Here is a 17,909-nt window from a genome sequence, read left to right as displayed (position 1 = left end):
TCATAGTAAAGTATGGTCTAATGTATAAGTATGTTTTCATCTCTTTCTGCAGCTTTCTCCAGAACGTGATCTATAGCCCCAAATGCATTATATTGATGATGAAATACAGTTTGATGGCAATCGGCGCGATATAAAAAATTTCAATTGGACGTACTTCTAGAATGATCTACGTATGATCTGATGATGACCGGATGGGCGGGGGATCGTTTATAATTCCGTGGGCAGCGTTATATCATTCATCTAGTGTGGGTCATATGTTCATCATAACAGTTTATATGGAACACGTTCAAGAATAACGCTGAATCTTACCGTATCTTCCTCGCGCCGTTGGACGATCAGCGTGGTGTAGACCGTTTTCGATTATGGGATGTTGATCTAGATGAACCATTTTCAGGTTGTATAATACTATATACGTCCAAATAACGTTGTTTATTGAGTTAGGGCGAGCGATTGATCATCCAGTGTGTTGAGATGGAGTCCGGCTACCGATCGCGAGTGCCCGGAGCACATAGGATGAGCACTTACTGTTTGGCGAGCCCCTCCCTCTTGGCCGATCTGCCGATCAGCCACCAGATGGCGCTCTCGAACCGTTAAACAGTTGATGGGAGCTCACCAGTACATCTCAGGGCTCCGGAAAGAAAATATGATTTCGATCACAGATTTTTGAAATATTGATATCAAAGACGAGTTACGGCGTCTTCGGCAACTTGAGCATGGCGGGGAAGGACGCCTAAAAACGTATTCCGGCAGCCAAAGTGTTACGAAACATGTCAAAAAAGTTAAACGCACAATTCATTTTAATTTAGTTAATTTTAGACAAATCCGGCCTTTTTTAACACTTTCTCTGCCAAGGACGCCTAAACTCGCCATTCCCCGCCATGCTCATTCTGCCAATGACGCCGTAACACGTCATTGAGATCAATATTTCAAAAATCTGTGATCGCAATCATATTTCTCCCCCGGAGACTTGAGATCTACTGTTGATCCCCTCTCAACTCTCCAACGGTTCAAGAGCGCCATCTGGTGGCCGATCGGCGGATCGCCCAAACCGGAAACCGGAAACGGAAGCTGGTGCTCATTCCAATTCGGTCCGATCACTCGCTAATAGTCCCGGGACTCGAGCTAGACACAATGGATAGCAATCCGTTACCAATAACTCGATAAACAACATGATTTGGACGTATATACTATTATACAACCTGGAGATGGATCGCATATTTCAACATCCCATAATAGGAATATTTCTGCTCCACGCTCATCGCCCAACGTTACGAGGAAGCTACGGTGAGTTTTAGCGTTTTTTTTTAACGTGTTCGATACTAACTGCTCTAATGATCATATCACCCACACTAGATGAATCATCTAACGTTGGCCACGGAATTATAAACGACCCCCCCCCCATCCGGTCAACATCAGATGATAAGTAGTAACTTCTAGAAGCACGTCCATTTGACATTTTTTATCTCGCGCAGATCGCTATCAAACTGTATTTGATCATCAATATAATGCATTTAGGGCTATAAATCACGTTCTGGAGAAAGCTGCAGAAAACGATAAAAACATACTTATACTTTAGACCGTATTTTAGTATGAATATGTGAATGAAAAAGTATAACGTTTAGATAACTGAACGATAGATAATTGACGTTGAATGGGCCATAGTAATGTCAATTTAGCAATACAATTTAAAAAGTTATAGCCCTGCAAAGAAGGGGAACTTCTCCATAGACAAATAGAGCTGGCAGAGAGGGGTATAATGATGTACATAAGCCTGGCGAAGAAAGTGTTTGTAGGAGCCAAATCCTATGATGATAAATTGTATCTTTATAGCCCCCTTAGAAATATAGTTTACTACGGGCGGCAACGTGACGTAGTGGGCAAGGCGCTCGCCACGAAATCTGGAGACGCTGGGTTCGCCTGTTCGAGCCCAGCGCTCCACATTTGCTTTCAGTTTAGCTGGTCGTCCGTACTAATACACATTGGCCGTATTAGGGAGTGGGAAACTGATGGGTGGGGATCGGGCGTTGTGGACAGCGACTCCTACAGGTCGGTTGGTGCGCCTGCGCAGTAGAATCAGGAAGTGTCGGGGCAGCGTGAGCCTCCCACGCGTTACTCCTCGCCACTGAGAGATCGAGCTGCGCAGGTGAAAAGATGCGACTGCTGTTACCTCAAGTACCGGAGGGGACTTGTGCTATGTATGACTTAGTCCACATTGCAGCCGGCTTGTGGGAGGCAAGAAACAGCGTTCGTGACAGGGGAGGGTTGAATTGGATGATACGAAATTGGGATGGGAGAAAATATAGAAAATGGGAGAAAAAGTGGATCAAAAAAACAAAAAAAATAAATATAGTTTACTATGGTATTCGTGCTTTGTGTTTATTAATATTTGTCAATGAATTCCAAGATGGAGACTTACCTGGTCAACTCCCCTTTTTTCCCACGTTCCCCCTAACCACTCCTATAACATGGCAGGTAATTTAGAGTTCATGCAGGCCCAGATGGAGCGGTACCATATAGTTTTTGACCGCACTCAATTCGCACTCAATTCGCATTTGATTGACAGTTTAAGTTCATTTGCATAACCATTTTTGTTTGTTTTATAGTGGTAGGCAGCTATTGGGGCTGTTGTGACTCGCCTCCCAATAAATCCCGTTTGTTTTGAAAGTACATTGGACCAGCGTCATCTTTTCTTTTTGGATTGCAATTCGGAGCGTGTCGGACTAACAGCGCATTACCTGGAGCCTCAAGGCAACTGTGGTTCGTATGATTGCCTTTATAGTGTTAACAGTTGATGCTGCAAAAACGTATCTTCATTGCATGATATTCTCACATATTGAATACTGCTTCACAAACTGGTCATTTGCTGGTGTCACTGTCATGAAACACATTGAACAGCTTTATCATAGAGCCATCAAGGTATTTGCAAGGAAACCATTGGCATACCACCATTGCAATATTTTGAAACAATATAGCTTTTTGAGCTTTGAAAATTTCAAAGTCTTAAAAAGCTCTTGTTTCATCTACAAATGCCTACATGGACTAGCTCCCCCTCCTGTACAGGAATTCATCTACAAAAAAAGAAACACTGGACTCTGCACCAGGTCAGACACCAGAGGTGACTGCATGGTCCAACGTAGACTGACCACGTTTGGCCAAAACGTCCTGTCCATAAAAGGCAGTCAAACATGGAACAGTCGCTCATTTCCATAAGGGAAAGCCCCACCCTTGCTTCTTTTAGAGGGCAACTAAAAAAATTGCTGAAGTCCAACCAGTCATGTGAACACATGTGACATGCTGTTATGTATTTGTAATTTTTTTTTACTGTTTTTATGTGTCCTGTTTTTATGTATTTGTACATTTCTTACTGTTTCTATGAGTCCTGTTTTTATGTTTGGGGACAACGGATGGAAATTAGCCTCGTGCTAAATCCGGCAATTTTTACACTCCACAGTGTTCATTAATTTTGCATTGTCCCGTCCAAATAAACGAATTAAATAAATAAATAAATAAAATTACCTCTGGCCAGTAACCAGCTACATCGGTTATAGGACTTGTAATTCCCTGTGGACAGAACAATACAAGGGCTTGTAGTTGCCTCTAGATATAATAATAGTAGGGCTTGTAGTTGCCTATAGATATAATATTAGTAGAGCTTGTAGTTGCCTATAGATATAATAATAGTAGGGCTTGTAGTTGCCTATAGATATAATAATAGTAGGGCTTGTAGTTGCCTATAGATATAATAATAGTAGGGCTTGTAGTTGCCTATAGATATAATAATAGTAGGGCTTGTAGTTGCCTATAGATATAATAATAGTAGGGCTTGTAGTTGCCTATAGATATAATAATAGTAGGGCTTGTAGTTGCCTATAGATATAATAATTGTAGGGCTTGTAGTTGCCTATAGATATAATAATAGTAGGGCTTGTAGTTGCCTATAGATATAATAATGGTAGGGCTTGTAGTTGCTGCCTCTAGATATAATAATAGTAGGGCTTGTAGTTGCCTATAGATATAATAATAGTAGGGCTTGTAGTTGCCTATAGATATAATAATTGTAGGGCTTGTAGTTGCTGCCTCTAGATATAATAATAGTAGGGCTTGTAGTTGCCTATAGATATAATAATAGTAGGGCTTGTAGTTGCCTATAGATATAATAATAGTAGGGCTTGTAGTTGCCTATAGATATAATAATAGTAGGGCTTGTAGTTGCCTATAGATATAATAATAGTAGGGCTTGTAGTTGCCTCTAGATATAATAATAGTAGGGCTTGTAGTTGCCTATAGATATAATAATAGTAGGGCTTGTAGTTGCCTCTAGATATAATAATAGTAGGGCTTGTAGTTGCCTATAGATATAATAATAGTAGGGCTTGTAGTTGCCTATATATATAATAATAGTAGGGCTTGTAGTTGCTGCCTATAGATATAATAATAGTAGGGCTTGTAGTTGCCTGTAGATATAATAATAGTAGGGCTTGTAGTTGCCTATAGATATAATAATAGTAGGGCTTGTAGTTGCCTGTAGATATAATAATAGTAGGGCTTGTAGTTGCCTCTAGATATAATAATAGTAGGGCTTGTAGTTGCCTATAGATATAATAATAGTAGGGCTTGTAGTTGCCTGTAGATATAATAATAGTAGGGCTTGTAGTTGCCTATAGATATAATAATAGTAGGGCTTGTAGTTGCCTATAGATATAATAATAGTAGGGCTTGTAGTTGGCTATAGATATAATAATAGTAGGGCTTGTAGTTGCCTCTAGATATAATAATAGTAGGGCTTGTAGTTGCCTGTAGATATAATAATAGTAGGGCTTGTAGTTGCCTCTAGATATAATAATAGTAGGGCTTGTAGTTGCCTATAGATATAATAATAGTAGGGCTTGTAGTTGCCTATAGATATAATAATAGTAGGGCTTGTAGTTGCCTATAGATATAATAATAGTAGGGCTTGTAGTTGCTGCCTATAGATATAATAATAGTAGGGCTTGTAGTTGCCTGTAGATATAATAATAGTAGGGCTTGTAGTTGCCTGTAGATATAATAATAGTAGGGCTTGTAGTTGCCTATATATATAATAATAGTAGGGCTTGTAGTTGCCTATATATATAATAATAGTAGGGCTTGTAGTTGCTGCCTATAGATATAATAATAGTAGGGCTTGTAGTTGCCTGTAGATATAATAATAGTAGGGCTTGTAGTTGCCTGTAGATATAATAATAGTAGGGCTTGTAGTTGGCTCTAGATATAATAATAGTAGAGCTTGTAGTTGGCTCTAGATATAATATTAGTAGAGCTTGTAGTTGCTGCCTATAGATATAATAATAGTAGGGCTTGTAGTTGCCTGTAGATATAATAATAGTAGGGCTTGTAGTTGCCTGTAGATATAATAATAGTAGGGCTTGTAGTTGGCTCTAGATATAATAATAGTAGAGCTTGTAGTTGGCTCTAGATATAATATTAGTAGAGCTTGTAGTTGCTGCCTATAGATATAATAATAGTAGGGCTTGTAGTTGCCTATAGATATAATAATAGTAGGGCTTGTAGTTGCCTATAGATATAATAATAGTAGGGCTTGTAGTTGCCTATAGATATAATAATTGTAGGGCTTGTAGTTGCCTATATATATAATAATAGTAGGGCTTGTAGTTGCCTATATATATAATAATAGTAGGGCTTGTAGTTGCCTATATATATAATAATAGTAGGGCTTGTAGTTGCTGCCTATAGATATAATAATAGTAGGGCTTGTAGTTGCCTGTAGATATAATAATAGTAGGGCTTGTAGTTGCCTGTAGATATAATAATAGTAGGGCTTGTAGTTGGCTCTAGATATAATAATAGTAGAGCTTGTAGTTGGCTCTAGATATAATATTAGTAGAGCTTGTAGTTGCTGCCTATAGATATAATAATAGTAGGGCTTGTAGTTGCCTGTAGATATAATAATAGTAGGGCTTGTAGTTGCCTGTAGATATAATAATAGTAGGGCTTGTAGTTGGCTCTAGATATAATAATAGTAGAGCTTGTAGTTGGCTCTAGATATAATATTAGTAGAGCTTGTAGTTGCTGCCTATAGATATAATAATAGTAGGGCTTGTAGTTGCCTCTAGATATAATAATAGTAGGGCTTGTAGCTGCCTAGGGCTGACCTTCGATATTTTTTTTGGAATTCGAAGCTTCGGGGCCGAGATTCGATTTTAATTCGAAGCTTCGAAATAAAATAAAAAATAAAAAAATAAAATATATATATTTTTTTATGTTGTGGGACTTGTACAGCACTTTGTTCAACTTTGTCAGTGCTGTAAAGTTTAAACCTTTTTAAATCTTAGACAAACTAAACACTTTGCTTCCATGAAATATTGTAAGCCGTCATTTGAGGCTTTATAAAAGCAGCACAATGAACACAAATCTGTCAGTGCCGAGTCCGACCTCATCTTAAATAACAAACAGCATTGCTTGTTGTAGTTAACAAAGAGAGGCAGAATTGATTTTGCACAAAAAAAATAAATCATATTTTTTTATATATTTTTTTAAACATAATCGAATTTTATTTTTCATATTCGAATCCCATGCCCATCGAACGAAGCTTCGAAGCTTCAAAGTATTTAAGACAGCCCTATAGCTGCCTATAGATAGATTTTCTTTTCGGTTTCCTTACTTCCTTGATTGTTCCCTTACTGGACGTTGTACTTGTTACCCGTGGTTGTATGTCCTGCGTATTCATCCTGTTGCTTATTCCCTGAGGTTCTTTGTTTCTCTGTTCATTTGTTTTGCTCATTGTCCGCGTCTTTGGGTTCTTGAAAAGCGTTATATAAATTAAATGTATTATTATAATAATTATTATTATTATATTATCCATTCTCTGTTTGGGAAGTAAGTGCAACTATGAAAAAATAACACATTTTGACGTAAAAGTTACATTTGACTGTATATTACTGTATATTTCCGGACTGTATATTTTAGAATGTATACACATATTTTAGAATGTATTTAAAGGTCCTGTGTCTTATAAATGGCCTTTTCCAGTGTTTAGCATTGTTTTATAGCAATGGGGGGTTAGTATCAATGGGTCTGTGTCTCTAATTACCATTTTGGCGGATTGCTCTAATTCAGTTGAGACAATCTCCTCCCCCAATGAATTAGGTCATTCTGATTTGACTGTTTTGCTGACGTGAATAAGGCACTGATCTGCATAACTAAGGCCCCCTCTATGGTTGTAGCGCAACCATTCGCTCAATGGCAGAGCGAGTGGAAATACCTTCACTTCCTCAAGTGGGTGCCGACAGAGAGAGAGAGAGAGAGAGATAGAGAGATAGAGAGGGAGGGAGGGAGGGAGGGAGGGAGGGAGGGAGGGAGGGAGGGAGAGAGAGAGAGAGAGAGAGAGAGAGAGAGAGAGATAGAGAGGGACAGGAGCTTCTGTCGGGGAAACAAACACACACGCATTTACACACACACAACCTGGACCGGTGCTAAGCACACACGCATTTACACACACACAACCTGGACCGGTGCTAAGCACACACGCATTTACACACAGACAACCTGGACCGGCGCGCGGGGAAGCACTAAGCACACACGCATTTACACACAGACAACCTGGACCGGCGCGCGGGGAAGCACTAAGCACACACGCATTTACACACAGACAACCTGGACCGGCGCGCGGGGAAGCACTAAGCACACACGCATTTACACACACACAACCTGGACCGGCGCGCGGGGAAGCACTAAGCACACACGCATTTACACACACACAACCTGACGGCAAAATTAATTAGTATCCCCCTCAATCTCTCTATCTCTCTGTCTGCCAGTCGCAGACTGTGGGCGACTGTCACTCAAAGCGCTTATGGGCGGAGCCCAGCCCAAACAGCCTGAAATCTTGAAGTCGAAAAACTTTGCTTTTGAGTACTTGATTAAAAATATAAAACAATGAATTTTTTGGAAGAAAAAACTTTACAGATGTGTTCCATAGACTCGCAGGAATTGTGTAAAGTTGCCCAAATAGTGAAAGAAATAGCAATGCATGTCCCCTTTAAATGTTTTAAGAAAGCGATCTGTGGTGCTGAATTTCCCTCGGGATCAATAAAGTACTTCTTTTCTATTCTATTCTATTCTAAAGTCAGGCGGACTGTAATAAACGTGCGTCCTTAAAATCAAATGTTCCCATCTAATTGGGTCAGCGACCACATCATCATCATCATCATCGTCGTCATCATCATCATGGATACCTTCTGCTGTTTCACCAGGATGGTGGCGATCTCAGCGGTAACCACAGAGACGATGGTGGTGATGTCATCCTTGAAGCGGTCAGAGAAGCGGCTGCGTCGTGGGACGTCCTGTTTCTCCAGCTGGGCGACGTGCTGCGCCATGCTCTTTACCTGCACACACACACACAGAGACATGCACACGCACACACACAGAGAGAGAGAGAGAGAGAGACACACACAGAGAGAGACACACACACAGAGACATGCACACACACACACAGAGAGACATGCACACACACAGAGAGAGACATGCACACACACACACAGAGAGAGACACACACACACAGAGACATGCACACACACACACAGAGAGACATGCACACACACACACAGAGACATGCACACGCACACACACACAGAGAGAGAGAGACACACACAGAGAGAGACACACACACAGAGACATGCACACGCACACACACACAGAGAGAGAAAGACACACACAGAGAGAGACACACACAGAGACATGCACACGCACACACACACAGAGAGAGAGAGACACACACAGAGAGAGACACACACACACAGAGAGAGACATGCACACACACACAGAGACATGCACACACACACAGAGAGAGAGACACACACACACACAGAGACATGCACACGCACAGAGAGATGCACACGCACAGAGAGACATGCACACACACACACAGAGACATGCACACACAGAGAGACATGCACACACACAGAGAAACATGCACACACACAGAGAGAGACACACACACAGAGACATGCACACACAGAGAGACATGCACACACACAGAGAAACATGCACACACACACACACAGAGAGAGACACACACACAGAGACATGCACACACACAGAGAAACATGCACACACACAGAGAGATATGCACACACACACACAGAGAGACATGCACACACACAGAGAGAGACACACACACAGAGACACACAGAGAGACACACACATGCACACACACAGAGAGACACGCACACACACACACACACTCAGAGACACATACACGCACACACACACAGACACACACACAGACGTTACCTCAACACTATAGCATTTCACCCAGAAAAAAAAATTCATAGTATACTCATGAATTCTTAAGACCAAGACCAAAATGGCACAATGCAATCAACAGCTCATTCCCTGTGAGGGCGTCATTAACACTTTGCATGCCACTCCCGAGATTATTCAGGTTATTACCCCCCGGGTTGAATGCCCAATCACGAGAATATTCGTTTGTTCTCTTTTATTTATTTTTTTAGCGATCTGAAATCATATTTCATCAACCGTGTCTACCGTTGGAAATTCAGCTACCTCAGGCGCTCAAATGTGAAAAAGCGCCCCCTATCGTCTCCCAGATGGTAATTCACCCTTTTGGATTGAACTCAATGAAAATGAATGAGAAAAAAAAACCCGCACTCCACATTTTACTTCTCACTCATGCAACCGGCGTCTACCAGCTTCATGCTGGACTCTCGGAGCAGCAGGGAATATGTGTTTTACAGTATACACGGTGTATCACTAAAAGCAGCAATTTTTTCAAATGGCGATCAGGAATTGGAATAATCCATGTGGATACCATCCGATCTCAGGTAAGGAATCTATGTTACCAGTCTAAGGATAATCAGACCCGTTTTCATGGATATATAAGCTTTTATGTGATTATGTGATATCACCGTTTGACTGTGCGCGCTGTCAGGAAATAGGAGACTCGATTTTCGGCTCGCCACAAGAGCGTGCATGCGTACACATATACTATCGATAATCTAGCGTTTATTTGAAAACGATTCATAAATAGGCCGAAAAATGACAACGTTCTAGAATATTCCAGGAAAAGGCGATTATCAGGGAATCTCTTCTTTTTTCCGTGAAACCGAGTGCTTTTCAGAATGGTAGAAAACGGAAATTAACCGATAAAAAAACAATCTGCTATGACAATGTTGACTGGAAAATGAGTCTTTGATAAGCGACGGGCAGATTAGACACATAGCCATAATTTAAAACATAGATTAGGCGATATTAATGCTAACATTGAAGTGGCCCTGGGCATTCAAGGGACTAATAAGAAATTAAACTTGGGCAGTGAAAGTGTTAAAAGGAAAGAGGAGGATTGTTTTATTGTACACAAGGCAACTAAAGTTTGTCTTTTCACATTTCCCTCCTAGTTACACACAGTCCTCATATCCCTCCTAGTTACACATACACAGTCCTCATATCCCTCCTAGTTACACACAGTCCTCATATCCCAGTTTTTGGTGTACATCTTTGCATCTTTAGTTTTGTATATTGTATATCTTGTATAGTGTTTGGTCTTTATTCTTTTTACTATTTTACCATATGAAGCACACTCTCAGGAGGCTCATACAGAACCAAGCATGTCACTGTAATGTACATGTACCTTATATATGTGACAAATAAAACAACAGTAGAAACGTGACGCTGTGAGCTCACTGACCAGCAGCTCGAAGAAGAACCAGGCGTACTTGTAGGCGTACTCTCTGCAGACTCCGGTGCTGACCACCATCTGCAGCGCCAGCTCCTCGTGGAACTGCTGTCGGAGACAGGAAACACATTATTAATTAATAATAATAATACATTACATTTATATAGAGCGTTTCTAGACACTCAAATGTAAGGTTAGGGAAATTGCCTCCTTCACCACCACTGTGTAGCACCAACCTTGGGCTATGCAGGCTCAATGACTACCATACACTGGCACCAGGCACACATCACACTACACAATGACTACCATACACTGGCACCAGACACACATCACACTACACACTGACTACCATACACTGGCACCAGACACACATCACACTACACACTGACTACCATACACTGGCACCAGACACACATCACACTACACAGTGACTACCATACACTGGCACCAGACACACATCACACTACACAATGACTACCATACACTGGCACCAGACACACATCACACTACACACTGACTACCATACACTGGCACCAGACACACATCACACTACACAGTGACTACCATACACTGGCACCAGGCACACATCACACTACACAGTGACTACCATACACTGGCACCAGACACACATCACACTACACAATGACTACCATACACTGGCACCAGACACACATCACACTACACACTGACTACCATACACTGGCACCAGACACACATCACACTACACACAATGACTACCATACACTGGCACCAGGCACACATCACACTACACAGTGACTACCATACACTGGCACCAGACACACATCACACTACACAGTGACTACCATACACTGGCACCAGACACACATCATACTACACACAATGACTACCATACACTGGCACCAGGCACACATCACACTACACACTGACTACCATACACTGGCACCAGACACACATCACACACACACATCACACTACACAATGACTACCATACACTGGCACCAGGCACACATCACACTACACAATGACTACCATAGACTGGCACCAGGCACACATCACACTACACAATGACTACCATACACTGGCACCAGACACACATCACACTACACATTGACTACCATACACTGGCACCAGACACACATCACACTACACAGTGACTACCATACACTGGCACCAGACACACATCACACTACACACAATGACTACCATACACTGGCACCAGGCACACATCACACTACACAATGACTACCATAGACTGGCACCAGGCACACATCACACTACACAATGACTACCATACACTGGCACAAGGCACATGACACAATGACTACCATACACTGGCACCAGACACATCACACTACACACTGACTACCATACACTGGCACCAGGCACACATCACACTACACAATGACTACCATACACTGGCACCAGACACACATCACACTACACAATGACTACCATACACTGGCACCAGACACACATCACACTACACAATGACTACCATACACTGGCACCAGGCACACATCACACAACACACAATGGCTGAACGGCTCAGGAGACAGGGATTGATATCAGTCAATTAAGGGGGGAGGGATGATTAGGTGGCCTTGATGTAAGAGACCTGATTGGGAATTTGGCCAGGAATGTCGGGGAAATCCCCCAAATCAAATTAAATGTATTTGTAAGGCCCGACAACACACGTTAATGTCCCCATGGGCCGGACACGTCTTCTTTAAACAAGAAGAAACATCACAATAAATCAAGAACAAAGACAAAAACACCATATATATATATATATATATATATATATACCAATAAATTAAATGAATGCAACACTCCCAGACATACCCCACGTGAAGGTAAGGAAAAACTCACTAAAAACCTAGCAATAGGAAAAAAGCACCATAGGCAATGGTGGAGGGGAGAAACCTTAGAAGGGCCATTCAAGGGGGGATCTCCCTTCTTAGATGTCGGTGATAGTATGATAGTAGTGTTGCTATAAAACAGGCGAAACAGTTGATAAGCATGTACATATACGTGTAATGAAACACAAATAAGTACATGCAATAGCAACCGGGGTACATGAGAACATTTTGAAAGATTGAAAATAGAGCTGATGACGGATCTACTCTTTACGATAGGCGTCCTGGGTTCTTGAACGACCGAGATTCAGCCAGGACCTCGGTTTAGCGTCTCGTCCGAAGGACGGCACTCGTACGGTGTCCCTATCATCACCGTAACAGGGGCATTGTTACTGACTAGCCCAGAGGGCAGAGTCCCCCCTATTGCCAAGTGAGCTTTGCACATACGAGGAATTTGTCTTGGTCTTTTGGTGCATCAACATTAACAGACAACTAAAGTAGAATACAATCAAATGGAATATATTTATGAACTAAATTAGAATAAAAAAGACAATAGAATAGCATATAGGACAGGGCTGTACAGCTGTGCAGGTCGGGTACAATACACACTGGGCCTCATGCATGAAGCGATAATAAGAACAGATTTCGTTCTTAACTAGCATTTCCTCTTACTTTGTTCTTACCTGGGATTCAGCAAAGTTTTCTTATTGTTGCTTTTTTCTCAGGCAAGAACTAATTATAAGAGTGGTCGAGAGCACTCTTACCGAAATAAGAAACTCTTACCCAAAATAAAAATAAAATAAAAAAAGCATACCATTGGTTAATTGCTCCCAAATACGACTTAAAAAATACAGAACTTTTCAATAATAATAATAATAATTATTATTATAACTTATTTCTGTTCTGTCTGAAATGGATTATATATTACTGTTAGAACAGTTATGCTCTGGCCGCCCAGGCCATTGATTGATTGAAGATTTTATTAACAGATTGCAGAATGGGTACAATACAGTACAGCTCAATACACACAATTGTTAAGGGGCTGCAGACCAGAGAAAGACTTTCGTCTTGTTTACATCAGGGTCCCCCATTTTCAATTCATAATGACATTTATGACATACACAACATACTGATATGCAAATGACTTGCGCGAGAACGTGCATCCAGTTTAGAATGAGTGGGATTCACCATTCAAATCTCCTGGGTACGCACAGATTTCGAGGTTAAGAACGGCTTGATGAATGTGGCGGTGGCTTTTCTTATTGTTCTCTTAACAGACAGGTAAGCAAGAATATAAGAAAAATAATAAGAGAGTATTTTTTATTATTATCTTTTTCCCCCCTCCTTTTTCCGATTTTTCTCCCATCCCACTGTTAGTCGTTATACCAATTCCCAACCCCCTTCCTGGTTGTTGCGCACCCCCCCCCCCCTACTGTTGGTCCAGGAGGCCGGAGACTGTCACATGCTTTCCTCTGACACATGTGCAGCCAGCCGGCAGCCAGCCTGGCAGCGCAGACTCTCACTGGGAGAGTGTAACGTGTGGAAGGTCACACTACCTCCCTCCAGATCCTTCCCTCGCTGTGCAGGCGCCCCGACCGAACTGTAGGAGTCGCTGTTTACAACGACCAGGACCCACCCACCAGCTTTCCCACCCCTAACACTGCCAATTGTGTTAGTATGAGCAACCAGCCAAGCTGGTAGCAACGCCGAGAGCTGGGCTCGAACCCAGCGTCTCCTGCGTTGGTGGTGAGTGCCTTGCCCACTACACCACCTAGCCGCCCCAAGAGAGTATTGTTGAATGAGGCCCACTGAGCTCCTGTGGTACTCTGCTCTGTGCCAGACTGCCCCCTGGTGGCCATAATAATAATAATAATAATAATAACTTTATTTGTATAGTAGTACTTTTCATACAGAAATTGCAGTTCAGAGTGCTTCACAGCAGTACAAAATACAGACATAAGCAAGCATAAAAAAAATAGAGAGGTAGCAAGGTAAGGTAAATCACAGTGTTTCACATTAGGATCTAGCATCCCACTAGGCCTCTCTGTTTATGATTTCATTCAGTAATACAAATTATAAAATAGAATAGACAGAGTAAAAAAGTACGGTTTGATTCAGTTTAAAAATAGGCAAAAAATTATAAAAATAGAACAACAGAGCAGTGCATCGCTTTAACACTTTGAGTTTCTTTACAAAGTTCTAACATACAACAGAGCATCGCTCTTAACACTTTGAGTTTCTTTACAAAGATCTAACATACAACAGAGCAGTGCATCGCTCTTAACACTTCGAGTTTCTTTACAAAGTTCTAACATACAACAGAGCAGTGCATCGCTCTTAACACTTCGAGTTTCTTTACAAAGTTCTAACATACAACAGAGCAGTGCATCGCTCTTAACACTTGAGTTTCTTTACAAAGTTCTAACATACAACAGAGCAGTGCATCACTCTTAACACTTGAGTTTCTTTACAAAGTTCTAACATACAACAGAGCAGTGCGTCGCTCTTAACACTTTGAGTTTCTTTACAAAGTTCTAACATACAACAGAGCAGTGCGTCGCTCTTAACACTTTGAGTTTCTTTACAAAGTTCTAACATACACCTAGTGTTTCTAATGGGTGATTCACACTCAAATCCAGGCACCCAGTCCCCCGTGACCCTTCAGACCGACAAGGCAGGCCTAGAGGAGGCTTTGAAACATGTGTCCGATGCTGCACTGCCCCCCGGTGGCACACACTGGTAACAAAAGACTGAGTGAATGGATTGCCGTTGGAGAACAGCTGTTTATGTATTATGCAACCTGGTGGTCGCTTCCACCCCGAGGCGTCGTACAGAAACCAAATTCCTGACACGTAAGTCTGAGATGTTGGATAGAAAAACACTAAGGATGTTATCAGGTGCCCTGATCCAGAGTAATTTTGACTACGCTGCCCCCTTCTGGTACAGTAGTGCAGCACCCCAGAGAATGAAAAATGTATTTCAGACTGCCCAAAATAAAATGATTAGAGTAGTGATGAAGCTTCCTACCCGCACTCACCTGGATGTAGCTATATTTAATCAACTCAACTGGCTCCCAGTGGAAAAACGGGTGATTCAAATTGAGTTGGGCCTTATCCATAAAATAATGTTCAATATTTGTCAAATTATTGTATGTGCTTTAGGGACACCCACACATATGCAGCCAGGGGCAGTTTAACTGACATTAAACTGTGCAAATTCAAGAGCTCAATGGGGGGAAATACCTTTCGGTACTCGGCAGCCTGTGAGTGGAATAAACTGCCAGTGTCTATAAAAAGTATTGACTTAGAAAGACATTTTAAACAAGCTATGAAGAAATGGCTTAGTCACGCAGGATAATGATATATGCAGGTGTGCTGTGTAGACTGTGTTTGTTTGTGTTATTGCCATTTTTTTTATTAATAATAATAATATCTTAAATTTATATAGCGCCTTTCAGGAGACCCAAGGCGCTTAACAGCTAAGGGAGGGGGACAGGGAACAACGTAACAACAAAATATTAATCAAAAGGAAAGAAAAGAAAGAAAACGAAAGAAAAAGGGAAATCAGGCAGAGTCATTTACAAATTTGGTGAAAAGGTGGGTTTTGAGTTGGGATTTGAAAGAGTGCAGGGATGTAGCACTACGGATGTTTGGAGGGAGTGAGTTCCAGAGGGTGGGTGCGGCCACAGAGAAGGCTCTGGGACCAACAGTCCGCATGTTGGTGGTGGGGATGGAGAGGAGACCGGAGTCAGAGGACCGCAGCCTCCGGGGGCGGAATGTAGGGATGGAGGAGGTCAGCTAGGTACCGGGGGGCAAGGGAGTGAAGGGCTTTGTAGGTGATGAGGAGGATCTTGAAATTGATGCAGGACTTGACTGGAAGCCAGTGGAGGTGGATGAGGGTGGGGGTGATGTGGTGCCAGGACTTGGTGCGAGTGAGAACCCTGGCAGCAGAATTTTGGACATATTGTAGCCTGTTCAGGGCATTACTGGGTAGCCCTATGAGGACAGAGTTTGCATAGTCCAGACGGGAGGTGACGAAAGCGTGGATGAGAGTCTCTGCTACGGAGTCGGGGAGAGATGGCCGGAGTCGGGAAATGTTCCTGAGATGGAAAAAGGCTGATTTGGTTATTGTTTTGATGTGGGAATGAAAGACGAGGGTGGAGTCCAGTATGACGCCCCGGTTGCGAACTTCTGGGGAAGGGTGGATTAGGCAGCCGTCCACTTCAAGGAGGAGGTCTCCAACCTTCCGGAGCAGTGACTGCTTGGCCACAACCATGAGCTCAGTTTTCTTGCTATTTCGCTTCAGGAAATTGGATGACATCCAGGCCTTTCAAGGAGACAGTTGACGAGGTGCTGTGGGGGGAGAGGAGTGGAGGGTGAGGTGCTGATGTAGAGATGAGTGTCATCAGCGTAGGAGTGGAAATTGAGACCATGTTTCCGGTTGATGTGACCAAGGGGGAGCATGTAGATTGTGAAGAGGAGTGGTCCAAGAACGGAGCCCTGCGGCACACCTTGGTTGACTGGGGCAGGGGTGGAGGTGGAGTTGCAGATGAACTGTTTTCGGTCAGTGAGGTAGGACTCGAACCAGGTGAGAGCGGTCCCAGTAACACCCAGGTGGTCAGAGAGGCGGTTGAAGAGAATGGAAGGGGAGACCGTGTCAAAGGCCGCAGATAGATCCAGGAGGATGAGGAGGCTGATGTGACCGGAGTCGGAGGCAATGAGGAGGTCGTTGGTGACCTTGGTGAGGGCAGTCTCGGTGCTGTGGGGTTTCCTGAAGCCAGATTGAAAGGGTTCATAGAGCTCATGGTTGGACAGGTGTTGGTGCAGTTGGGCGGCCACTGCTCTTTCCAGGATCTTGCTCAGGAAAGGAAGGGTGGAGATCGGCCGGTAATTCCCAAGGTCATCTGGGTCCAGACCAGGCTTCTTCAGGATGGGCGTGACTGATGCTGTCTTGAAGCTGGGGGGTACCCTGAATTAATTATTCCCACTATGGTAGGGCACACGGCCGGTAGGCCAGTTTTGACCAGGACTGTGGGTAAGGGGTCAAGGGAGCAGGTGGAGGCCTTAGCCTTGGTGACTAGCTTAGCCACCTGGAGAGCGTCGACAGGTGCAAAGGAGGAGAGGGAGCACTGAGGCGGATTAAGAACAGGGGGGGGGGGTGAAGTGCCCAGCACCCCCACCGCATCACACATTGGATTGTGAGTGGAATGGGGGGGGGCAGGGATTGAGAGATGGTGGTAGATGGAATCCACTTTTCCCTGAAAGAAGTCCTGGAATTTTGAGGGGAGGTCGGTGGCATCTGAAGGGTGAGGGGTGACAATGGGGGAGAGCAGGCGGTTGATGGTCGTAAAAAGTCGTCTGGGTGGTTTTGCTGGTTGG

The 17,909-nt window shown here is 42.9% G+C and overlaps 1 protein-coding gene across 1 annotated transcript in view; it reads right to left on the bottom strand.

The window, feature by feature from the left end:
- The window catches only part of dock8 (dedicator of cytokinesis 8), a 334,288-nt gene that overhangs the window by 142,513 nt on the left and 173,866 nt on the right, over positions 1–17,909 (bottom strand). Inside the window, 2 exon segments of the mRNA XM_084323164.1 lie at positions 8,235–8,384; positions 10,706–10,801. Of these exon segments, the coding sequence (XP_084179290.1) occupies positions 8,235–8,384; positions 10,706–10,801 (246 nt within the window).

This window comes from Notolepis coatsorum (genome assembly GCF_963971535.1).
Source record: "Notolepis coatsorum genome assembly, chromosome: 10".
Lineage (NCBI taxonomy): Eukaryota > Metazoa > Chordata > Actinopteri > Aulopiformes > Paralepididae > Notolepis > Notolepis coatsorum.
This window is presented reverse-complemented; position numbering and strand designations above follow the sequence as displayed.